We start from the raw sequence: 26,687 nt of genomic DNA, 5'->3' as shown, positions 1-26,687 counted from the left end.
CATTTCTTTAATCCATTCTTATTTTTACAATATAATTCATTCTACTTTCACAAAGGGAAATTAAATGTAACGATGAAAAAGCTAGAGTTGTACTGTTACATTTTAAAGGATTGCTTTGGAAATTTTATGTGACTGTAAAATACTGAATTGTATGGTAAAACACACCTCCACACTATATAATCTGATTTTAAAAATACATTTAAGATAACTGTGTATTTTAAGGGTAGGTATTCCAAAACCATTCAGTATTTATTAGTCTATTTCTGCTTCTATTAAAGTTAATGGTAAAACTGTCAATGACTTAAACAGGAGCAAAATTGAGCGCTTTTGAAATTTCCATCCCAAATGTTTTACCATTACATCTCATGGCTATATCATAATAAAGTATAAAATCAAAACAGAAAGACTTATTAATTTAATTGATCTTACTGATTGGATGTTAACGAAAAATCATTAGAGCCAAGTCCTATTTTAAGGTACATGTGAACTTCTATATCAGGGGTTAGCAACCTTTCAGCAGCGGTGTGCCGAGTCTTTATGTATACACTCTAATTTAAGGCTTCGCGTGCTGGTAATACATTTTACCATTTTTAGAAGGTCTCTCTATAAGTCTATAATATATATCCAAACTATTATATGTAAAGTAAACAAGGTTTTCAAAATGTTTCAGAAGCTTTATTTTAAATTAAAATGCAGATCTTATTAGTTTAGTGTGATCCTTGCCCTTGCTTTTCCTTGATGAGTTTTCCAGTATCTGGTGGCATGTATTTGGATACTTTAAACTGCACACAGGCTTCTGAGTGATCAGTTGTTAACCGGCTGGAACCCCAGATCAGCAGCTGAGGTGAGTGGAGCTGGCGGCTGATAGGGCTGAGCAGGGCCGGAGGCCTGGACCCTGTCTGGCAGGGGGCCTGCGCTGGAACTCCAACCGGAAGCAAGGTGAGTGGGGCAGCAGTGGGGAGAACCTGGCTGGCAAGGGACCAGCAGTTAGAACCCCAAAGTGGTGGCGGGTTGAGGGGTCAGCCCACCCAGCTCTGGGGTTTTGGCAGTGGGCTGAACGTCTCTGCTCACCCCCACTCTGGGGTTTCAACCACCGGCTCCTGTCAGCCGGGGTTTCAGCCACTGCCAGCTTGGGGTTCCTTCACCCAGGTCAGCAGCAGGGGCTGAGTGGGACTAGCGGTGGGACCCCAGCTGGCAAAGGGCCAGCAGTGGGGACCCCAGAGCAGCAGCAGGCTGAGCCGCTCCCCCTGCCACCACTCTGGGGTTTCCACCACCGGCTCCTGCCAGCTGGGGTCACAGCCCACTGCCAGCCTGGGGTTCCTTCCCCCAGGCCAGCAGCAGGTGCTGAGTGGGACTAGCGGTGGGACCCCAGCTGGCAAAGGGCCAGCAGTGGGGACCCCAGAGCAGCAGCAGGCTGAGCCGCTCCCCCTGCCACCACTCTGGGGTTTCCACCACCGGCTCCTGCCAGCCGGGGTCCCACTGCTGGTCCCACTCAGCACCTGCAGCTGGCCTTGGGTTCCTTCCCCCAGGCTGGCAAGGGGCCAGCAGTGGGAACCCCAGAGTGGTGGCGGGCTGAGCTGCTCAGCCTGCCCCACGTGCCATCTAAAATTGGCTCGCATGCCACCTTTGGCACGTGTGCCGTAGGTTGCTGAGCCGTTCTATATAATTTTCACTTATTTAGACTTGCACCAAGAGGCTCAGGAACACATTAAAATTATCTAAATAAACAATATTTCATATGCATTTTGAAGTTTATTCAGAGTTATGGATGTATGATTTGGAGATTTCAGAATGCTGGTCTAAGAAAAATAAAGTACTGTAGATCAGCAGTTCTCAATCCAGGGTCCACGTCCCCCTGGGGGGCTGCAAGCAGGTTTCATGGGGTCCATGAAGCAGGGCTGACAGACTCACAGGGACTCAGGGCAGAAAGCCAAAGCCCCACCCCATGGGGCTGAAGCCCAGGGCCCTGAATGCAGCCAAAGCCTGAACAACTTAGCTTTGCGGAGGCCCCTGTGGCATGGGGCCCTGGGGAATTGCCCTGCTTGCTACTCCCAACGGCAGCCCTTTTGTATGCAGAAAAACAATTGTGGCACAGGTGGTGGAGTTTTTATAGCGTATTTGGGGGCCTCAGAAAGAAAAAGGTTGAGAACTCCATCTGTAGATAGTTTCTTCTTCAACAGCACAAAACAGATAGTAGCAGGGCCCTGCACAACACGTGATTATCTATGGTAATTATGGAACCTAAAACTTCTAAGGAGTGTCCAGAAATCAGCATTAGGTTCTTTGTTCAGAAATGTTAACTTTAGACTTATACATACAAAACACATTGATTTAAATGTTCCTACCAAACTCATATCAAATAAGTTGGAACAGTGGGACCTATTTCACCTAAAGGGTAGAAGAGGTGGCACTCTTGAGATTAACCTTTTAAAGCAAATTCCTGACAGAAATTAAGTGAGGAGGAGGTGTGTTGACAACACCTGGTTTGAACTCCACCATCTGAAACATGATATGGAGCTACTAAGATTTAGGAGCATGTAAAAATACCCAAAACACCTATTAATTGTTTCATCCCTCAGGCCCTATTTGCCACTTTTCTGAGATCAGGATGTGTGGATATGACATAAGATTTTTTTCTTTATACTGCAAATAATTGGTGAAATTATGCTCTAATGGTTACTGCACATTCTGTCTTCTACTGTAGGGAAGAATGCAGTGTAATGCTTGAACTTCCATACAGCTTTTTTAAAACTTCATAAAAATTCAAGGGAAGTACATATGATCTCATATAGAGCAGCGTTTTTCAACAACCAGTCCCTGAGATCTCCCTGATACAGTTTAGGAAGGCAGCAAGCCAGTCCCTGGTATCAAAAAGGTTGAGAAACACTGATCTAGAGGAAGTTTAACATACAGTAGGATACTTACAGTTAAGTGGTTGCTGGTAGTAACTAACTCAACAATCTTCCACATAAAACAAGTGCATACTGATCTAGCAAAATTTGCATTCCATTTCCAATTGGTTTTGAGCACTGGTATTAAATAACTTTAAAAGTAGATTTTTACAAAGTTACATTCTGACTAAAGTTTTCACTTCTAGACACTCTTCATACATTTTAATACTACATTAATTGATTACTAAAAGTCCTGATCTTTTATCAGTCTAACACTGTCATGTCCTCTCTCTTCTCCCCTTGTTTAGGTCAACTCTTGTGATATATTTAATTTAAAGCCTGACCCCGTGGTTAGCTGAATGCCATCTATGACCAGGACACTCCACGCCTCTAGGAGGCACTAAGCATCATATAGGACTGAGAGTTAGGTCAAGTGTCGCAACAAGAGACTCCTTGAAGCAAGGCACCTGCAATTTAATTGGTCTACAAAGCCTGCATGACTAGATTTGAAATTAGGAAATGTGAATTCAAATATTTTTACAATCTAGAGAAAAGTCAGAGAAACCAGAGAAACTTTTTATTGCACAAAATAAATTATATAGAAAACAAAATGCAACAAAACAACTTGTATTTGTAGGCTTCACAACAGATGTTACAACATGAATATATTTATTGCTTTCAGAAAGGAGCAATTCAGTGCTAGTAAGCAGATTAGTTATACTTCTTGCTCATCTAGATTTTTCATAGGATTAATTCAGCTGGGCCAGAGGCATCTTGCAGCATATGGACCAAAGACAATTGTAACTTACTATAGCAGTAATGAAGGTGCCGTGGATATTCTTGACATTAACATGAAACACTCAATTTAACATCACTAGTACTGAAGCATACATATGGTGACAATAAGAAACTGTTACATATCAAATATATTTCTTAAAATGTCCATTTACAGAGTTTGCATGAGTTATTGTACTACAATTTACCCTCTTTACAAACGTAGATATAACTCCAAACAAACTCACTTCACTCTGCATCAAAATACAACACAGATTCTGCCAAATGAAGTCTAGTACCAACTCAGTAACTAATTATAGAAGTGTTCACTAGTTCTAATGTAGTTACAGGTTTATCATCCTTTTTCAGAACAACCCTCTATTTTTTAAAAGGGTTATAACTCAGCTGAAAAGGATATTCCAGAGTGACCTTTGGCAGAGCTGGAGGAAACTACAGTACTTGTTTTATATACTTTTAACATTCCATTTATAACTCAAACTGGTTTGAGATTCTAAAATGCTACTTTGTTCACAATGAGATGTTGAGCCCCTACTGATTTAACATGGACATACTATTAGCAGCTACTTAACAAGATATTTAAAAAGTAAAATAATTCAAATTGTAAGATGGTTTAAAAATACTGACTACTTTAGGAACGTAAGGAAAGCGTAAGTGTATTAATATGGCAATAGTTTTACCAAGTATTTGCAGTCTATTGAATAAAATCCTCTATTTAATTATGTAAACATTTATACACATTTAGGATTGTAATACTGTAATTTAGTGTGTTCTCCTGGGCTTATAGTTACAAAACTTTAAAAAACTTATGGATAACTAACACAAAAGATTAAGTGTGACTAATGTTAGAGATATGAAAGACCCCACAAATGTAAGGGACTCTTGGCCATATTCAAATCACAGTTACATGAATGTAAAAGTAAAGAAACACCATTAAAGTTAAATCTAGAGCTCTGACCCAGCCTCAGGATCTGTTAGTGTGGACCCATGCAGAGTCCCATTGTGTGAAGATGGTGGGTTTACACGTGTGGAACTGAGATCAGAATCTGTCTGTCTGTCTTTAACAGTGATCTGGTAGAATTAATTTGGAATAGTGTGTGTGTTGCTGGGTTCTTTTAGATGTTGGACAGACTACAGTACAAGCTGGCACAAAAAATGGGGTAAGAATGGCATTTCAGCCATCATTTCAATTTCACTATTTCAGTGTCCATGGTTCCGTGAGATTAAGTCCCAATGTCATTTAATGTGTTTTTTTATGTTTTCAAAAAAGTAGTTTAAAAGTATGGTTGGTACAAATGACTATGTACTAGTAACTCAAAAGGTGCAGTTGTAACATGCATATGTTTCAGCAGCAGTTTCCTAAAATTAAAAAATATTGAGTATCAGATATGTCCCACTGCACTAGGAAAATACTATTCGCTTCACATATCTGGTATGTCATTTTCATTCAGTGGTGAATTTGCTATTAAATACTGATGTCTAGCAAATCTGTCGTAATTTTAGACAATTTTACAGACTGCATAAACTGTAAATGGACTATGTAAATATTGTATACAGTACCTTAAAACATCCATTGGAATGTGACCCTCACAATGAAATTTGCTGTATCACAACAAATACAATAAAGTAGGAATGTTATAAGGTAGGAAGAAACTAATGTCAAAAATGAAAAAACAGCACCGTCATTACATGTTATGCAATCAAATTGTTGATAACGTACACACTTTTTGTAGCATGGTCAGACATACTTGGCTAAGTCCAGGTATAAAATGCATTTAGCCCAGCTGTAACAACTATACAGCTTTATACAGAATAAACATTCCATATATCAACTGAGAATGCATTTGAGCACGAAAATAAAAATATTTAAGTGATTCTCTAAGCAGCTTTTTGTTTTTTCAAAACATAAACATAGATACTGGTCTGATTAAATATCTACAAGTGCTTTTCCTTTATAAAAATACATATATTCTTAGTAGTAGGATAGACTAAGTCATTAACAATGACCTGGTTTTTTTTTTTTTCACTTCAATTTGAATGATTTATAAGCTAAATTTTACAACCACAAAAAGGTTTATTTGTAATAGGGTGTTACCATTTTTGACAAAAAGCTTAAAATACTTTATATTTTAAAAGAAAATTAGCAATATAACATTACAATATGTTCTATGATCTCTAAGTATTGTGAGGACTGTTGTATTAAAAACTGATAGCCACTGACCAGATGCAAGGAAGAATTACTGCCCACCACAAGCTCCTTTCTTATCTTTACTTGGATCACAGCTTATATAAGGACACTTAGGCCCCCATCCAAAAAAATGCCATTTAGAGTACTCTATACAGACTATTCAGTAGCCTGGAACATCTAACAAATCAGACTTTGCATTGATTTTTTTAAAATGCAAAATATTTTTGAGTTTGCATTTGGGAAAATAGTTACAAAATTATGCATTGCTTAATGTTTATTCCAGGAAGTTTCTACGCCAGGGAAAAAAAAAAAGAGCTACTGTAATTTTTTAAGTGACAGATTTAAATCTCTCTTTAAATAATTGTTCTGTTTTTTTTCCAATCTAGTTCAGGACTATCCTGGAAAAGAAATGCAAGAGATTTATCTAATTTTTTATTTTTACTGCACAATACATAAAATCACCCTGATATTTTTGCTAATCAATAGTCTGACGTTACTGAAAGCAATGCCATTTGCTAAAAAAATAGCTATAAAATCTGTAAAATGTAGTTTAACATCTTTGCATGATCCTCCAAGTCTGTCCTTTTTACCCTCCAAAAATTCACTAAGCTACATCTAGAAAATCCAAAAGTATCTTCGTGAATATTTTGTGCTTCAGAAGGTTTATGAGATTGACAGCGCACCGAAGTATTTTATTAGTTCACAGGCCAGGTATAGCACAGATATCAGTAATGCAAACCTTTATGCGTCTTTTTGTTAACAGACATTACCCATGACCTAAAAGGGGCTATTCTTTCTACCAATGATCGGTAAATTCAATTCTTACGCTAATTTCCATAATTTATTGTTATTCAAAAACTGACAAGTATGCCAAACTTTAATTTGGCAATAAACAGCTACCACCAGTAACATATGTTTGTTTGATACCAGATGCACTACACTTGACTAACTAGATGTCCACTGCACTCCTCAACGGAAAATGACAATGCTTTATTCCAAGTCAGTTTCTGAATGGCTGACCTTTGGTATTAAAAAGTCCCTTACAACTGTTAGGCAAGCAAATAAGTCATAAAAATATAGCATTTTTTAAAAAAAAAACTTTATGAATAAATTAAATGTCTGATAGGCAGATGCACCGAGTAATTTAAGTCAATCAGAATTCAGTTTTCCAGTAAAAAAGTACAGTGAGCAACTCTGATTATACTGCACCAAAATCCCTCAGACACACCGGCAACATCTACATTGCTAATCACATGGTAGAATACAAAACACAGTTATGGGACCAGAATATCACCACAGAATAAATGCATCTCACTTTGACAGTAAACATCTTTGCTTCACCTTTGTTTGCAATAGAAAACTTAGACTATACCCAGCAGCACAAAAATGTTTTACCCTTGTAAGAATTTTATATACTACACCATTTTCTCTTAATCCGAACCCTGCCTGCTTCTCATCACGTTAAGTGGAAAAAAAATAGCAAACTGCTTATGTTCATCACATCCATCCTTTTATGTGTCACATATTAAGCCCCCTTTAAAAGTATCTACTAGAAAAAATTATTATATATATAAAGTTTACTGTAAGAAAAAGTATATACATCATAGCAATATGCAGATTCAATCTAATGCCTCTCTTTGGTTCGTTAATATAATCATGGAATCTTTATCTTATGGGACTGGCCTCTCCTGCAGTCTGAAACATAAGGGCTGTACCTCTCTTTCCACAAATACAAGAGGCAGCTCAGGTCTACCGGCTTTTCCACACCCCTACTACCACTCTTGAAGTGTTTCCAGAGTTGTATAGAAACATTAAATTCCTTATTAGTAAAGGAAACAAACTTCTTAATGGTAATGACTGGATTCAGAGGTGACCATTGTAAAGACACCAGCAGAATGTCTTGTGTCAAAGGAAACCCTACTTAGAAATCCCACCTGAAAGATCCTGACCTCTCCCCCGGGTCCATCTGAGACATTTGGGATGTAGTCCGCAGTAAGGAAAAAATTAGCTGGTAAGTAAAGATGAGTAAGACAAGAAAAATGTTCCCCTTCTCTAAAATTAGTAGCGTTAATTTATTCTGGGTTCACTGTTTGGAGCACATTCCCACAGAAGGATGCTTCAGTTGAGAAGTGAAGATCTAGCCAATAGTGTTTTACGGAAATGTCGATAGATGACCAGGTAGAAACTATTCAGATTTCCTCTGTGGTGGCTCAAGCTCTTTCTGCCCTGAAAGCCATTGTGGAACGTGTTAAGTAGGCTCTGATCCCTTCTAGAATCAGTCTGTCTACAGCTGAATATGCTTTGGTGAAGCAGGACTAAATCCGCCTGGCTATGGAGGATTTAGCTGGCTTAGCCCAGGCATTACAGGCAAAAGCAAAACAATCAATATTTTTCTGAATTGATCGGTTCTACTAAAGTAAAGTTTCACTGTTCTTCCCACATGTAGAATATGCCGCACTTTTGTCCTCTCCAAGTGTGAGGTATTGGAAAAAATGAATGAATGATCTCCCGTGAAGTACTGATGGATCAACTTTGTTTATGAATGTCTCTAGAGTAGAAGGAGCTTTATCTTGTCCTCCTGGAAGATGTAGTAAGGCTTTCTGTCTTCTAAAAGCAATATTTTCTAAAACTCTTCTGGTTGACATGACACATAACCTTATTGTAAGGAAATACAGGAAATTATATATCATTGATTCAAAGGGCTGGATTGTGAAAGCTTGTAGCATTGTGGACAGCTCCTATGTGGCTTGCTTTATTGGAAAATAGATGAGTTTACTCTCAGGAGAGAATTTGCATTACTTTGGCATTTAGACTTGAACTTCTCATGTCCTCACATCAATTTATATGCGTCATGGTCATGAACGAACTAGAACATGCTCCTTCCCTAAGGCAAGCACAGAAGTCTCAAAGAACCAACCTGAAAGCTCCCAAATCTAGGAAACTGATGCTCTGGAACTTTTTTTACTTTGTTTATTGTGGTGCTCCAGGTGTGTTCCCCATTCTGAAAGGCTGATACCAGTGGTCTGGATTTTGGGATCTGGACTGCAGAAAGAAGTTGCTACTATCATATGGGCTTCCCTTCACCACCAAATGAGGCATTTAAATACTCTGGATAGTATCTGATTTCCTATGCATCTCTTGTTGTGACAGTTCCAGGCTCATAAGAGAAATCCTTGAAACCATATGCAGTCTTGTCTAGGGCGTAATCTCTATGTACAAGGCCAGAAGACCAAGGGGCTGCAAGTACACACATCTTAAGAGATCAGTGAGTGGGCCATGTTGAACCTTTCCTATGTTGGTAAGACTGCATTCAACTCCTAGGTGAATGATACTTTGAGATGGCTTCAGAAAATTCTCCTATCTGAATATTTTCTATTTTGTCAGTCTGTTCATTTTCTTTGTCTAAGACCATTTGGTCTCGCTTCATCTTTTTCTTACTCTGAAGAATATGAAGCAGCATCTCGAACATTTGAGGGACAAGTTCTATTGCTTCTCACTCCAGGTGACTGTCTGACTGAACTAGGATATTCTCCTTCAGGTCTGATCTCCTTCAGGATTATCTGATGTTTCTAGTTGTCTTGTAAGATGGATGAAAAAGAGGTGTGGATGAGTCTGAAACTCCAGGATGCATCTCTGCTTCACTTGGTTCTGAACTTACCTGTCGGAAATCAATTAGAACGAGATATCTCGAAAAGGGAATATCCTGCTTCATAGGCCTACTTGACTGCAAACTGTTGTACTCAAACTGAATGAGCTGGAAAGAGGAGTTGGACTCATTTCCTGGTTTAGGCTTTCTACTGATGTTCTTACCCCCTTGTGGATAGGAATAAAAGGACTGGGAACGAACACTATGGCTAGTCCATGTAATTGGCTAGCACTGTATCAAGCTTTTCTCCAGATAGGATTCTGTCGGTGTGTTTTGAAACTCAGAGAATTGGCACTAAATAACTATGCTGTCTAGGACTTAAACCAATTAGGGCTTTTCTAGTTTGTGGCAAGCTGGGACATGAATCTACCCCACTTTATTTTGCCATGGACTAACTGATGTGGATTAACAGTTCTTTAATGAACTAGATGAAAGGGTACTAATGAACTTTTAATACTTGTCAGCAGGATTGAGAGCAGGCTGGTCTATGGTATATTCACACTGCAGTTTACGGGGAATTAAAAGTTTGTGTACACAAGCCGTTAGTGTCTGGCTGAATTAGCTTTTGTGGTTTTGCTGCAACTCCATGGAATGCCCTTCTGTGGCTCCTCAGACCTTATGGCAAATAGATTGCCTCTTGACCTCTGTGGTGATAAGGAAATGGAAAACAAATAGCGCAAAAGAGCTCAGTGGGTGGTCTCATTTAGAGAGAAAAGCTCTACAAATTTTGGTTAACTATGGGAGACTAGAGAGCAAAAGATTTTGGTTGCTGCTGTCACAAAATCAGCTTTAACAGCTAGGATTGCAATGGATAAAATGGGAGCCCTGTCTACCACTCTGTGCTGCAGAAAATGAATTTAAGTCCTAAAGGAGTGTGACCAAACCCGTAAACCCTTATCGACAAGTCTGAGTTGCCTCTGGAATTTGCAAGAGAAGTACAGCCAAAATATTTCAGACTAGTGGAAAAGATAAGGATCCAGAATTCAAGATTATTGCTTAGGGGAAAATAAAATTGACTCAACATAAGACATCCTTTTAAAATAGTTTCTAGTATGTGAGATACTGTATTTGCCCTTATTTAAACTGCTTAATTAACAGAAAATATTTCTTTGATGTCAGTTTGTTTCACTTGAAGGAAGGTTCTTCTATGTATAGTTCTATTAAGAAATACTATTACTGAAAACATTGAGACCATTTATAATACACAGAAAAATATTCTCATTTAAAATGTATAAAGTGGGTCTAAAAGATATTCTATATTAGTAATCCACCATTTTCCTTTAAATAACATTTTCAGTAAAACCAGAACAGTCAAAATAATTTACAATATAAAATGTCATTAAAAAGAAGAATATAGTTACATTTTTGTTGCACATTGTTTCCTATCTGAGCACACCATAGGTTAGGGTCTGATTCCAAAAACATTTATTTGAATAATCTTTACTGCAGTGATGAATTCCAGTGACTACAGTGGGGGCTATTCAGACAAATAAGAATTACTCATGTGTTTGCAGGATTGGGGCCTTAGTCAAGGTAGTTTAATAGTACACAATGTAATGCACATTTCATGCTAATCTAATAGATTTGTATTATATATGCTTTTGAGATCTTATGAGATCCCATTCTGTAAACTCTTAATTTCCAGTATGTTAGAGGCTATATACTGCCTACAGATTTTTAGTCTAACAAAGGCATTACATTTGACTTCTATTAATGGGCTAACTAGGGGAAGGAGATGGATGTAACTTCTGGGCTCTCATTTTAGGAAAAAAACTAAACTTGTGCGACTGAGTTAAAGGTTGTACAATTAGGGAAAGTGTCTCATTTTAGGTCTGACCACCCCCCGTTGCAATTGGGTGCCAACAATATGGATAATTTCAGAATAAACTACCGAGGGCTCAGCTATTTTCTTCCTTCCTGATTGACTTTATGCAGTGGTGAGACAAGATGTGCTATTGAAATGTCCACATCAAGCATGCCTATACATAGTAGTGTCCTCTTTTATTTGGGGACACAGTGTGATTTTCATTGAAAACCCATGTTCCCACTGCATTATAATTTGACTTTGGCACTCAAGTGTCTGTACATGCACTTGACTATTACACTTTTCATATTTTTAATTGGCACAATGTATCAACAGAGATAATCACACATACATATCTGTAGACATGCTACATCTATGCAGTATAAGGAAAGAGGAATTTACTGCAGGAGAGACAGCACTTGTGTTATGCAAGCTGCCCACACAGGTATCAATTTGGCTGGCATCTAACCCTAGGACAAGCATTCAAACCAAACCACAAGCAGGCACTACGCTATCATATCAGAAATTCATAATGGTAGGTAGCTAGATCGTATGTTTATAAAAGCACTGAAAGACAGGATACTCAACAGAGTACATTGAAAACGTATCTGTCCTTAGTTTTTGTACTTACAGTGAAGAAGTTTTGACTTCCCTAATCCAGTTCTGAGCTGGATTTAAAAAACAAGCAAACCATGAAATAACATAGTTGTCAATTCTCAGCAAGACAAATTTTTGGCTTCCTGAACTGAGAATGCAGAAAATCTTATGAAACATTCAAACCTCTATTCATTGTCACTCATGGGCCCTCCTAATATAGTAAAAAGAATTTTCTGTGGCTGTGCTAAATCCAATGTGAATTTGTTGGTTGGGTGCAAAATTCTGTCTGTCATACCCTTAAGAATGGGCTCCAAGTGATAAATTTTGTGTTAGACAAGGTAGGTGAGGGAACATCTTATATTGAACCAACTTCTGTTGATGAAAGACAAGCTTTCAAGCTCACAGAGCTCTTCTTTGGATCTGGGAAAGATACTCAGATTGTCACAGCTAAGTACAAGATGGAACAGACTGTTAAACATAAGAAGTTAACACATTTCAAGAGATCATTCAAAATGAAGTGGGAAACATATTTGTGAAAAATGTTTACCTACAGGTAATATGGTGTTTCCACATTGGAACCCATATAGGGAATCATTAAATAATTATAACCCATACTCGACGGGGACCACATACTGAAAGAAATCTTTTCTGAACCCCCTCTTCTGGCCTACAAACAGCCTTCCAACCTTACCAAGGTCATCATCAGAAGCAAGCTCCCCACAGACCAGGACACACCAACTCAAAGTGGCACCGGACCCTGCCAGAACAACAGATGCAAAACCTGGCCAACATATCTCCACTTCTGTGATGATCAATATCTTCCACAATACACCATTCAAGATCCATGGGTCCTACACATGCTTAACACAATATGTGGTGTACCTCATCCAATACACTAAATGCCCCAATAACAACTGTGGGTGAAACCAGACAATCACTACACTCTCAAATGAACTCACACAGAAAACTGATAAAAGACAAAAGAACACCCTATCATCCATGGCCAAATATCTTTCACAAAGCAATCACTCCATATCTGACCTATGCTCATCCTCAAAGGAAGTCTGCATAACACCTTCAAAAGCTGGAAAAAATTCACAACTCTGCTAGACATTAAAAATCATGGACTCAATAAAGACACTGGATTTATGTCTCATTATAACCATCTGTGCCCCACTAACCCTCCTTTGTCCCATGACTGCAGAGGTGTTAACTGCTCACTTCATGACTTGAATGGTCTCTTGCAACGCGTTAACTCCTTACGTTTAGCAATTTGTTCCATCCTGTATTTAACTGTGACACTCTATGTACTTTTTTCAGACCTGAAGAAGAGCTCTGTGAGCTTGAAAGCTTGTCTTTCATCAACAGAAGTTGGTCCAATAAATATTACCTCATCTACCTTGTCTCTCAACTATCCTGGGACTACATGGCTACAACAACACTGCAAACAAATTCTGTGCTGTCCTTCTGTTTGTTTAAAACACCCAGACCAAATGTACCAAACCAGCAAATATGCAACTAAAGAAATACATTGTGTCTCCCGAAACAATTAAAAATTAAACTTGAAATATTGCTATTAAATTTTACGACAAACTGAAACCAAAAGCTTTGAAACAAACCTTTCGTTTTAATGTGACGCCACCTTGAAAATACTCCTAGCATAAAAACACTTCTATGATGTGAAGGATATAAAAATTGTAAGGTGTCATTTGTACATACATGTAAATATTTAGAAACAACATCGTATTGCTTCTTTATAAAGGAATTTAGTATGATGCAAATAATATGGATATGCAATAAAAATTTGCTTCCCACTCCTGCAATCTGATCCATGTGGGTAGACCTCTGTGTCTGTGAAGAGCACCATTGCATTTGTTAAGGCTCTGTGTAGGAGCTGGGGTCTACAGACATGGAGCAGTCAAACCTGCTAATGAGCGTGCCACGGACTGGGAGGGCAAGAGGAGACTAGCCTTTGCAACCAGCAAGTGCATCTGTTCCTATCACCAGTATGGCCCAGCTAGCCCCAATATCAGTCAGCACACTGTGCCTGCAGAAGGGAGTATCAGAGCATGGCACCCTGTGTCAGCACATTATATGCAATCTTCATCTGCAATGGCAGGATTCCTTAACAGAATGCTATGGGCAATGTCTCTACTTCCCCTTGTTACCTGGCTTTTGGAACACAAAGGTAGGATCTGACTCAGTGTTTACAAATAGGATGAAATCCTGTTCTCACTAAAGTCAATGGCAAAACTCCCATGGACTTCAGGGGCCAGCTTTTCACCTGTAATGCATGTTTGTTTGCATGGCCTACACATATAAATTGTACTGCCACCAAACTTTAATAGGAGATATTTCCCATCATCTATCTTTTATGCTTTGATCCTTTTTTTTTTTATTTAGGTTTTTTATTTGATTTTCTAAGCACGACTAGTTCATTCTATAGTAGCTTCTGAGAGTCAATTTGTTTCCTTTTTGTTGAATACATAAAGTCATATAAAAGTAAGTAGGAGTGCTGGTAGCTGTGCATTAAGTAGAAATTATACCAAGTATTGAACTGTAAGTATCTTTGCAGAGTTTGAAATAAAAAACCCACTCTGACTTGTAAACTGAGCAAAGACAATGGAAGACTACAGAATATGCATGAAATATAATGCTCCCTACAATGTTACCAGAAACCTTAATACAATTTTCTTCACTAGAACCATATTTGTGATACCTAAGGCAAAAAAAAAAAAAAAAAAAAATCACTTTTTTCTCTCACCACTACCAGGTCTGAGAAAAAAATTATCTTGAGCAGCCTATTATTTTCATCAGACTGCTTATCTACTATACTGCATTATCTCCAGTTTTATGGAACTAGCATTAGGATGCGACAATAACTTATTAAGTTAATGTGCAATAGCTTCTGAACTCCAGATAAACTTAACAGAAATTTAAAGCCATTAAAGCTATGTATTTTGAAATATGTTAGTTTGTATTATTTTACTCTATTATATGCCACACTTGGACACATCTAAACCCAATCTTAAAAATAAATCCTTAATGTGAATGGCAACAGAGTGACAAAAGATATATAAATGTTTGCTATATTGTGTAATTTGAGACAGGAATTTCTGCTTTTTCATTAGACATTTAAATGATTTTAACCTCACTTTTACACTGACTTTATTAAAAGAAATGTAATTTGACCAGCTGCCATTATCCTAAATAGTTGTATATCAAATTCCAATCTTTAGGCAAGTCAGACAATTCTGCACTCACAAGGGCTATGGTGCTCTTAGGTGATATTGGTAGAATCTATTTAGACAATTTAAAATGGCTTAGTTGAATTACTATGTTCTAATGTTGTAAGGATAATCTTCATTCGTTGCAAAAGGACTGTTGCACACTCATGGGCGAGCTATACCTGGACGCATGGAAACTTAACAGGAAAAATGTAGTGGCACAATCACCACTGTTCTAAATATATTTTCTATACAAAATATTTTCAAGGTATAATCCATAACTTTTTGTACAGTTCTCTATCATTTATACAACAATAATCAGTAAAATAGTAAATATGTGACAATTGCAACACCACATGGAATGAGCATTCTGCCATTTTGCTAGTGTAATCAACATTAGGACTAGAAAACTCTTCTAACAGGCAGGCAAAATGTTCTGTAGTTTCTGAATCTTGACTATACACGTCATGATTTTGGCTATGACTTGCAGCACACTTTTAAGATACCACAAATATCTTATGCACATTTCAGTAGCAGAATGGCACTTGGCTTGCTCTAATAGAAACAACAAAGATGCAATTGACAATTTTAAGAAAGACAATGTCCTTATTTGCATGCTGAAAATCTGGTTGTGTCCCCTTAATCCAGGCACATCCATTCATTGTGCAATCTGTCGATGGGTAACAAATAGTGCAGGATTCATCTCAGTAGGATCCGGCCCTTTGGTCTAACCAAAGTCAATTCTGGGTCGATACTGCAGTACCATAGGGTAAGACTAGAAACAAAAACAAAAGAAGGACACAACAACAAACAAACAAAAAAAGACAAACAAGGATAACATGAAGGCATGGTTTATATGAAATACAAACAAGATATACTTAAACCGTACCATAAGGAAAGTTAAAAACTTACCTCTAGGGTTAACATTAGACTAATATAGTTTTCTACATTTCAATAAAATTTACATCCATAACCAGATTTCAAAAATATAATAAAAAGTCTCTTATACCACGATGAGTTCAGGAGTCAGATTATAATTATATCATCCATACACAATACATATGCTATATAACTTACATTGTACATATGACATACTGGAACCACACTTGTGTGATCCTAGAAATAATTCAGGTATTCTTGACAAAAACATTCATAAGATGTTTTTATCTCATATATTGATCCAATCAATTCTAAGATGATATACTTTGCCTGGTATTTCAGAAGTACAGAGAGCCAACAGCTCCCATTATAAACAGTACTAAACAATGCAAGCTGCAGCTACTCAACTCTTTTGAAAGTCAAGTCAACCAGAGTCACTTGATTTCATGAGAAAGGAGGACTGAAATCTCCTGAAAATAATTTCCTTATCTTCATATTCATTCACGGCTGCATTTTCAATGGCTCTCAATCTTGCATTCACAAAAATGCAACACATCCATTTGGATACATAAATTGAGGAGCACTGTGATTAGGGAAGGAAAGTGGAACTTGTGGTCACTTGCTGCTGAAAGTTCCATTTATATAATATATATTTTTTCAGTCAAAGTCTGATGTTTTCTCCACATAACTTTACTGTGGTGTTGGAGCTTCTCTAACACAAAATCAGGAATGCTCTATTATGTCAGCATGGGGTTCAAATAGCCTCTGACATCAATGGCAGAAGGGACCACAGTTGAGATGCAGACTTCTTAAATTAGGTGGGTGGAATTACTGAGAGGTTTTACAAAATTAACATTAGCAACAAAAATATTGCCTTCTTTTTTAACTCTTCAAATACAATAGATGAATCTCAGAGACCAAAAAAAGAATAACCATTGCATTCAAGACTTATGCAAGAAGTTAATGAATTTTTCTAACTATGGTAGAAAAAGGGTCAGAAACTGGAGAGCTCACAATTGTTGTGGGCTTGTAGATGTGGAATTCTGAAAAATCAGACAATTAGAGCAAAGGTATTCATAGCAGCAAGGGTATTTGGGTGAGAAGACAGAAAGCACCTTAAGTGAGTTCTAGTTATAAGTAATAACTATATGCTCAAATAAACTCAATATCAGATTATTTAGTCCAGGACATGATTACTACCTGAGAAAAATGGAAACCATCCCATTTAACATATAAGAATCTTTCACACTTTTCTTGGTCTTGCAGACTATGTGTTTGCTTCTGAACGCAAGCACCTAACTTCTATTAACGTTAATGGGAATTACACACAAGCACTGAGGACAATTACACCCCTAAAATTTAGTATGAGACTATACTGTACTCAAAACTCCTGTGCACAAAGTCTGCATACCACTAAAAATGTTGAGCTAACTGAACAAATACGAATTGTAATCTTTGAACGGCAATGTTCTTCTAGAACACCTTTTCATTTGGACTGAATTCTGCCCTCAATTACACCCAAGTCACTCAACTGAAGTCAGCACAATTGCAAAGTGTCATTTGTATCAGAATTTGACCCTTGATAATTAATTTTGGTTTTCCATCCAAGAAAAATATTAGTCCATACTGTGGTCATTTTTTAAAAACTACCATTTGTAATAGAGATGGGCTCAAATCAAATACTGAAACCAGGTTCAGATCCAAATTTGCAGCTTGAAATCTTCTTTAAAATATGCCAGATTAGAACACCCACTGTGAACAATATGAAATTTGAGAAAGTTTTGTTCAATTTTCAATTCTCATGTTCCGGGGTGTTTAGATCTGGAGTTCTGGTTTGCTCTGTTAGAGGGATATGAAGCTGGGATGTCAGCCCATTTCCAAATTTAAAGCAGTAAAAAGGAACACACCGTTAGAAAATCTAACATTTCTTTACTTGCCAATTTTGGATACTTTATAGAGGTATAAACTTCCACTATGTCCCTAACCATGCGGTACCATGCAGTCCCTAACCATGCAGTATTATCATGAGGGAGGATAAGGGGAGAAAGGGAAGAGTGAGAGAAGTCTTTTAACACCCTGCTGGTGATCATCATATGCACTGAAGCATGAAGATAAAGAGCCTTTATTTAAAAAATCATAAGCCTTAAAACTTCTGAGTGTACTTCATTCATTCAATACAAGCTTTATGGAATGAACAAATAGAAGACTTAGACTTTATATGTTAAGTTTTAGCTCAGAGGAACATAGAGTTATAAAACCTCCACAAAGATGAGTTACAATTAAAATGTTGACAGGATCTGTAATATGTACAGTCGTGAGTGCCTCTTACCTGATAAAAAGTGCCATCCTGTGAGCAGACTTGCGAAGATGAGCAGTTCTGACACCGAAACTGCGGAGGAGATGATTTTCTGATCAGATAAGAGGCATCCACAACTGGACACATACATTTAAATCATTTAAATTTCTTTTTTGTTTCAAATGAGAGAATTAAAATTATTTTTAAAATAGGAATGCATTTTCCAAGTAGTAAATTATCATTGTTTCTTAGACTATATCTTGCTCTCCTAGTGTCCAGAGGTGTGTTAACAGAAACTCACAGTGAACAGTGTCATAGACACGGATAATGGATTTACCTGATCTTCATCCATCAGAAGAAGAGATCATCATCTAAGAACCATTATCGCTTCTGTACCACACTTTGGCTTAAAACCAACTTGACCAGGGGCTAGACAACCACAGAACAGCAGATGTCTCTGGAGCTGTCTTACTATAACCTTCTTAATAATTTTCTCCCCAAAAAGAAGTTTCCAAACAGGTTAATAATAGGAGAGTTTGTTACCAAAAACATAATTTCTGAAATATTTCACCCAGTCAGGAATAGCACCCTGAAGAGACTTGAGCTACTTCAAAGATGATAGTATTACACATTTTATATTTTCTGTTAGTTTTGGTTTGCAAGCATTGGCTATTAAGAGTAATTTATCATTATCCAATGGAAAAGGTGAATGCATCACCTGGAGATTCTGTGTGACCATAAATGTTCCATAAAATTTTACTGAGTTTTCAGTAACATCATATATATCCAAGAAAACATTTTTATTTTAATTTTTTTTAAAATTTAAGCTAGTGCAAATATGGGCATTTGACCAAATAGTATACATTACTGCCTCCAAACCAATACAACTGTCAAGAATCCATGTGCTGACAGGAAGCAGTAGTTCAGCCATCATGAATGCATTCTGTTATTGTTATTGCCTCATTTCTTCTCAATATTTCTTTAGAGAACAAGCAATGTTAACAAAATTCAGAAGGTTAGTAAAACAAATACCAACTGGATTCAAGGGCAATACTACTCTTAGATTAAAACACTCTCTGATGGTGCAATATTGCATTCTTGATAGCCATTTTAATCTCAGTGCAATATTCTGTACGCAAACAGTCAATATTTGCTATGGAGAAATTAATTTTTTTTTGAAGTGTTACTAGGTTTAAAGGTGAAACTGTTAAAGAAGTTTGCGAGTTGTTTGATCAACGTTGTGCTTAATCCCAACTCCTCTGCCTATGCCACAGTGAGTACTTGTAAATCAGAAAAACAGTGTGATGGGGGCTGGGGCTCTGGAATTTAATACAGCTCAGTAAAACTACACCAGTACTTAACCTTAACTGAACCCATGGTCAGCTTCCCCTTGCACTGAAATGCAACCACTTTTGCACACAATGCAAAGTAAAGAAGAATATATAATCACATATAACATGAATGAATATATAAAAGAAACATAAAATAAATACAACAGGCAACGAGATGATTTCTGAGAATTACTGACCAAATGAGAGCAGTTAATGGTCCAAAGCAAAACTAAGGGTTATTAACTCAATCTGATCATTGATCCCTAAGAAATGTCCTTCACCAAGATAGCTATTGCTTTTCTAAACTATATATGTGGGGGAAAAACATTAGCTGTCCTATCTGTTGTGGACATTATTATATGTTTACTGTACATGACATGACTATAGAATTAAGGAATGTCAAAATAATCAGATGGCTTGAATGATTTCTCAATGTCCGATCATATGATAGATCAGGGGTAGGCAACCTATGGCATGCGTGCTGAAGTTGGCAAACGAGCTGATTTTCAGTGGCACTCAAACTGCCTGGGTCCTGGCCACTGATCCGGGGGCTCTGCATTTTAATTTAATTTTAATTGAAGCTTCTTAAACATTTTAAAAATCTTATTTACTTTACATACAACAATAGTTTAGTTATATATTATAGACTTATAGAAAGAGACCTTCTAAAAACACTAAAATGTATTACTGGCACGCGAAAGCTTAAATTAAAGTGAATAAATGAAGACTCAGCACACCACTTCTGAAAGGCTGCCGACCCCTGTTATAGATAGAGCATTTTGAATACAGAATGATTGGACAGAAACTCCTAGACTTTTGCAAGTTAAGGGATCATACTATTTCAGCTGAAATTCCCACGATGACTAAGTGCTTGCGGTTTCAGATATTTCACCTAAGAATTCAAAATTAGAATGTATATTCAAACTTTGTATTCCTGCTAATTCTGAATGTTAAAGTCTATATAGTATGCCTGTTGTAGTGTTTCAATAACTAATCTTGGAATTTTTTAATATAAATAATCTGGAGAGTATGAGAGATTAATTTTTAAATACAGATTTTGTAAAGATCAGAGAACACCTCTTGGACCAAGCCATGAAGCCATACAAACTCTATAAAGAAATCTATATAAACACAGGCACACATAAATACACGTAAAAATCATAAAAGTACTCACATTTTCGCCTCTTAGTCTCCATCTTGTCATATAGATGAATTCCATAGTATGATCCTTCCCCATGATTTCACCATTGCATAGTACATCCAGCTTTAAAAAAATGATGACAGAGTCCAATAGATATGAAATTGTTACTTTTAATGGAAACCATAAGTGAATCTCTTAGCTATTTAATAATCCCACCAGAGACTCTTAGTGCATGAACCATACATTGACTCAAATAACATGTTGATAAATGTCAATGCAGATGAATTCCCCCTAAAATATTGATTTTACTAATTCTGTACAGTCACCTGAGTAAAGAGAAAAGCTTTACAGTGTGCCTTTGAAGATGCTTTGAACATTGTAATACTCTTTTAGTCCTAAGGATACACACATGATTATCACACCTTCCTGCTTATTACAAAATTTAAGAATAACCCAAAAATGCAAATACCATTGTTCATTAAATTGAGGACTTAGGGCAGGAGAAGGAAGCAATGTGATGAAGTGAGAGAGTCTGTGAGAAGCACTTCTACAAAAAATGGCATTGTGGGGTCCCCTGTTTATTCTCTTAGGTCATATCTCCACTGAGACTTTTTAGAAATTTTCCTATTGCTGTTTAGCAGAGGAGCTGCTCCATTAGCCAGATGAATACTACTTCCCCATCTCACGGGGGTACTGTGAGCAAAAATATATTAAAGATCATGAGGTGTTCAGATATTATGGTAATGGAGATCATATAAATACTTAAAAATAGGTTAGTCTATCAGAACTAGGCCTCTTTTCACATTACACAGTAAAAATGAAGGATCACTAATGAAACTGAAGAATGTTTTGGTCAGGTGGTGTGTAATAACCACTCCTTCTTTCCCAGCAGTTACAGCTATAGGGCTCACTTTTGTTATTAACCATATAAAAGGAGGCAAGAAGAGAAAACATATACCTGTATATCAAAAAACTGAAAAGATAGTTAATACATAAGTATATGATTCTGTTACGGGTACTGTGACTTTCCAGGACCTCTATGATTTCTTATGGGGCAGGGCTGGAGCAGCTGTTAGCCCTGGGCCACCGAAGCAGCTGGCCAGGGTTGGGTCAGCCTCCATTGCTGGAGCAGTGACCCCCGGAGCAGCTGACTAGCGGCTAGCCCTAGGGCCACCGGACAGCTGGCTGGAGTTGGGTCAGTCCTTGCTGCAAGAGCACTGGAAGGGCTGGAGCAGCTGCAAGCCCCCATCAGCACTCTATTTGTCCCTCCCTTCCCAGGGTATTTTTAGTAAAAGTCAGAGACAGGTCGTGGGCAACAAACAAAAGTTCATGGAAGCCCGCAACCTGTCCCTGACTTTTACTAAAAGTACCTGTGACAGAATCTTAACCTTACTGGTAAAACAAAATGATAGTCACTCCAAAGCTGAGCAACAAGCAATATTTATATGAAGGTGCCCAGGTAGCAAGTGCAGTTGGGTGCTCCATTGGCTAAGTGCCCTTCAGAGGGTATGGCTCATTTCCGGGTTTAGGAAACCTTGTACCAGAGACTGAATACTGCCTTGTACCCACTGAGTTATTTTAAAAAGCCTTTGTTTAGCTGAAGCTTAAATTTAATATTATGCAGGGGGTGGGAGAATTACCTCATAAGAACTTGGAAGCTTTAATTTTAAACTGAGAAACTTTTTGATGGTTCCCACAGTCACTCGTGTAGAACAGCGGATGAATTTCTTCATTAAACCCTAAAGGAACATATCAGAGAAGGGGTATTAGATATTTTGAAACAAAGCATCCTCACTTAAATAGCATGTATGCAACTTTTGGTACAATAATGTTTATTAGAGTGGGCATGTTTACTGTTAACTAATTTTACTGTATTGCCTGTATTTATTTAGTTTTATTATTAATTTATGAAGGATGTATATAAAATTTCTGGAAGGCATGATTTTTTATTAAGCCAAGGTAGGCTGGTGAAATTTACACTGCCACAATTTCCCTTGTTCAGTATAACCCCAGTGTTTGGGTTAGAGCACCCCCAATCTGCTACTGCTTTGCACTGGCTAGTTTGATAGTACAGTACCATAGATATTTGGAACAGCTAGCCGACCCTGTTCAATGGGTCTGTATAAAGAATCTACTCTCACTTTAGGTCCCTTCTTGTTCCACATAAATTTTAACAACATCCTTTGTATTCCTGCAAGGGTTTTATCTGAGATAATCACAGAAAGATTTTGAAACAAGAAAGTATCAGGGGGTAGCCGTGTTAGTCTGATCCACAAAAACAACAAGGAGTCTGGTGGCACCTTAAAGACTAAACAAATTTATTTGGGCATAAGCTTTCATGGGTAAAACACCCACTTCTTCAGATGCAACCACATGTATCTGAAAAAGTGGGGTTTTTTACCCATGAAAGCTTATGCCCAAATAAATCTGTTAGTCTTTAAGATGCCACCGGACTCCTCGCTGTTTTTGAAACAAGGAAGATATTCTTGGCAAAACGGTTATTTTGACTGTGACTGTTCTTCCTAACCAACTTGCATACTTCCTCCAGTACTCCACATCTTTTTTCATTTGCTGAAATAGTTTGACATTTAAATCATAGAGCTCTTCTAGGTTGTCTGAGATTTAAATTCCCAGGTAACTTACAGAATTTGTTGCCCATTTGTACCTTAATGTTTTCTGGAGCAATGAGTTTTCAGAATCTGGCAAATTTACAGCTAGCATTTCAGATTTGACATAATTTACTTCAAATCCAGACAATTTCCCAAAGTCATGGATTTCTTTAGAAACTAATTTTAGGGAAATATTTGGCTTAATTAAAAATAATGTGACATTACTTATATTTAAAGATTCTTTCTGATAAGTTCCTACAAATTTTATTCCTGTGATAAGATTTATTGTTCCTTTGTGCAAAAGGCTCCATGTCAGTGAAAAAGTAAAGGAGACAATGGACATCCTTGCCTAGTCCCTCTGTGTAATTCAAACAGTGGTGATTTAACCCCAGTAACTTGCACAGCTGTTTCTGGACTGGTATAAAAAGCAATTATCCATTTAAGAAACTGGGACTCAGTGTCCATAAGGGGCAGGATTTGAAATAGAAAGTTTCACTCTATTCTATCACAGGCTTTCTCTACAAGAAGTGATAAAAACAAGAAACAGATCTTTACTTGATTCAGCATTATGGATAATTCGAAGTACTCTCTGAATATTGTCTGACATTTGTCTTTCCTTAATTAATCAAGTTTGATCTGGATTTCTATAAGCTGAGAGCATGGAGTTTTGCAATCGGCTAGCTAATATTTTTGCTAAAATATGTTGTGATTCAACAGCGTATAAAGTAAGATCTTTTCCAACTTTAGGGAGAACAACAGTAGCTTCTTTTACAGGTTGTGGAAGTTCCTCCTTTAACAGAAAAGGGCAAAAGGTACCCCTCAAGGGACGCACTAATACCTCCTAAATACCTTGTAAAATTCAGCTGGAACACCATCAGGTCCTGGAGTTTTATCATTGTTCATGCTTGCTATTGCCTCTAAGATTTCTTCCTCTGTTATTTCTTTAACTAAAGTTGCTTAATCAATTTTATCTTTGGCAAGTCTGCTATTTACAGATATTTCTGAATAGCTTCAGAGCTTGGATGTATACTGCATGGTCCACCACTAAGTGTTGCAGACACAAAAGTAAAAAAAGAGACCTTTAAAATACAAAAAGCAACTGCTAGGATTCCCTACCTAGAGGCAATCCAAAATGATATTGGAGATTTGATGAGGTTGCAGTTTTCCCCACCTCTGGCCTGCCTTACAAAGGTAGCCTTCTGTAAACACATGTATTGTATTACGAGTGGAACCAAAGGATTAAAAACATTTCTGTTTAATGATTGGGGAAATGAGAGAAGGAATGATTGAGACCTCCCCTTTAAAGAAAACACAGTTCTGAATTTTTGTTAACTCTTACTTTAAAAAAAAAAAAAAGGGGGAGTGAGAGATAGGTAATAAGACAAAGTAACTGGGTTTTTTATTAACATTTATTGATATTGTACTATGTTATTTATTTATTTAAAGTATTAGATCAGTGGTTCTCAAGCTTTTGTACTGGAGACCCCTTTCACATAGCAAGCCTCTTGAGTGTGACCCCCCCCAATAAATTAAAAACACTTTTTAATATAATTTTACACCATTATAAATATTGGAGACAAAGCAGGGTTTGGGATGAAGGCCGACTGCTCGCAACCCCCCACGTAACAACGTTGTGATCTCCTGAGGGGTCCCGACCCCCAATTTGAGAATCCCTGTATTAGATATAGTGTAGGTGTCCTTCCTGAATGATTAGATTTGTACATGTTCAGGGAAATAGGCTGCAGAAAATACTGTGAAAGGACTGAGCCCATCTTCAATTACTACTACTACTAATTTATTTGTTACACAGTAACGCCCAGAAGCCTAATTAGAACTGGGGCCCTATTGTGTTAAGAACTGTACAAGCATACTATGACAATCACTGCTTTTAACAGTTGACCCTCTCTGCGGTCATGAGCCAAAGAAAAAATAATATGGGTCCATCCCACCACTCTTTGAATTGTAGCATGAAAGCATATTTAAAAGTAGGTTAGATAAATGTCTATTAGGGATGGTCTAGACAGTATTTGGTCCTGCCATGAGGGCAGGGGACTGCACTCTATGACCTCTTGAGGTCCCTTCCAGTCCTAGAGTCTATGAATCCGACATACTGAGGTTTTTATAATAAGTAGCAAAAGTAGCACATACTTCATTAGGGTGTGTAATTATCTTTTGCTGATTTTTTTTTTTACTTACTGGAATAACATATTGCTGTTGAATCCCTGTAAGCTTTTGAGCCAAAAGATTATAATTTTTATTTCCTTTTTCATAAAACATCTTCTTTGGATACCTACAAGCTTTTTCAGTGGCATTTGTCATCAACATATTCAATTTCCCCTTATATTAGTTAATTGTTGAAATTCTTCTTTTGAACCTATGTTTATGACGGTCTTGTAATCTTTTTATCTCCTATTCTAGTTCTATTTTATTCTTAAGCTCTTTCTTTCTTCAGCTGAGAGTTCTGCTTATCCAAATGCCCCCTAAGTACAGCCTTACCTGTCTGCCATTAATCTGAAAGTATTGAACAATATCCTCTGTAACTACTGCAACTCGATCTTTGTCTTGGAGAAACAAGCAGTTCATTTTCCCCCAAAAAGTGATCATTAGGACCTATCCCACCTATCAAATACTACTTTCAGTGGTGCATGATCTGACCCTGTAATGGTGCCAATTTGTGCAGGTCCTATCTGCTTCATTAAGGATTTAGACAGAAACAATAAATCTAGCCTAGTGTAGGTGTGAATAAAATGTATAGTCTTTTTCCCACTCGTGCAGTTCTGTCCTACAAACCAAGATTGAGTTATTAGCACAGAGAAGTCAATGCTACACCTGTTTTCCCACCCCTCTTGACTTTTTTGTCAGGTCTATCCCTCTAAAGAATCAGCGTGGAACAGAAGTCTCTTCCAGGTATAATTTCCTCATCCTAAAGTGCTACAGAATTTTAAAATTCTTTTTAAAAAATTGCTTTTAATTGGGAGGCACTGAGCCAGCTCTTATTAATAACCCAGCAATGGTGCCCTTCAACAAGCTAAACTGGTCTTTAATGTGGAAACATACATGTTCAGCAAATACATGCACACCTCTTTTCTTTTCTTTGGCTGAAGCAAAAAATATCTGCCTAAACCAATTACCTTTCATGCCCATAATTTGCCCTTCCTGAGAATGTTTCTTGAAGTAGAATAATCTAAGAGCGTGTTTTTTAAATTCATCCAGAACTTTTTCCCTTTTAATGACCTTATTTAGCCCTTTGACATTCAAAAACGTTATTTAATAGGAAGATCCAATG

General features: G+C 37.3%; 1 protein-coding gene across 5 annotated transcripts in view; it reads right to left on the bottom strand.

The window, feature by feature from the left end:
* Positions 1-3,446: 3,446 nt before the first annotated feature.
* PCGF5 (polycomb group ring finger 5) overlaps positions 3,447-26,687 on the bottom strand; it is a 95,918-nt gene continuing 72,677 nt past the window's right edge. For 2 of the 5 annotated variants that reach the window (XM_032768782.2, XM_032768781.2), the window contains 4 exons: positions 22,433-22,531; positions 20,826-20,915; positions 18,354-18,413; positions 3,447-15,920 (listed from right to left, as the gene is read on the bottom strand). In XM_032768782.2, the coding sequence (XP_032624673.1) occupies positions 15,873-15,920; positions 18,354-18,413; positions 20,826-20,915; positions 22,433-22,531 (297 nt within the window). In that variant the 3' untranslated portion in view covers positions 3,447-15,872. Of the gene's footprint in view, positions 15,921-17,013; positions 17,068-18,353; positions 18,414-20,825; positions 20,916-22,432; positions 22,532-26,687 lie in introns of those variants that run through there. The other 3 variants (XM_075072690.1, XM_032768784.2, XM_032768783.2) reach the window with 2 other exon arrangements.

Source organism: Chelonoidis abingdonii, chromosome 15, assembly GCF_003597395.2.
Source record: "Chelonoidis abingdonii isolate Lonesome George chromosome 15, CheloAbing_2.0, whole genome shotgun sequence".
Lineage (NCBI taxonomy): Eukaryota > Metazoa > Chordata > Testudines > Testudinidae > Chelonoidis > Chelonoidis abingdonii.
The sequence above is the reverse complement of the archived record's forward strand: the minus strand, read 5'-3'. Positions and strand labels throughout refer to the sequence as shown.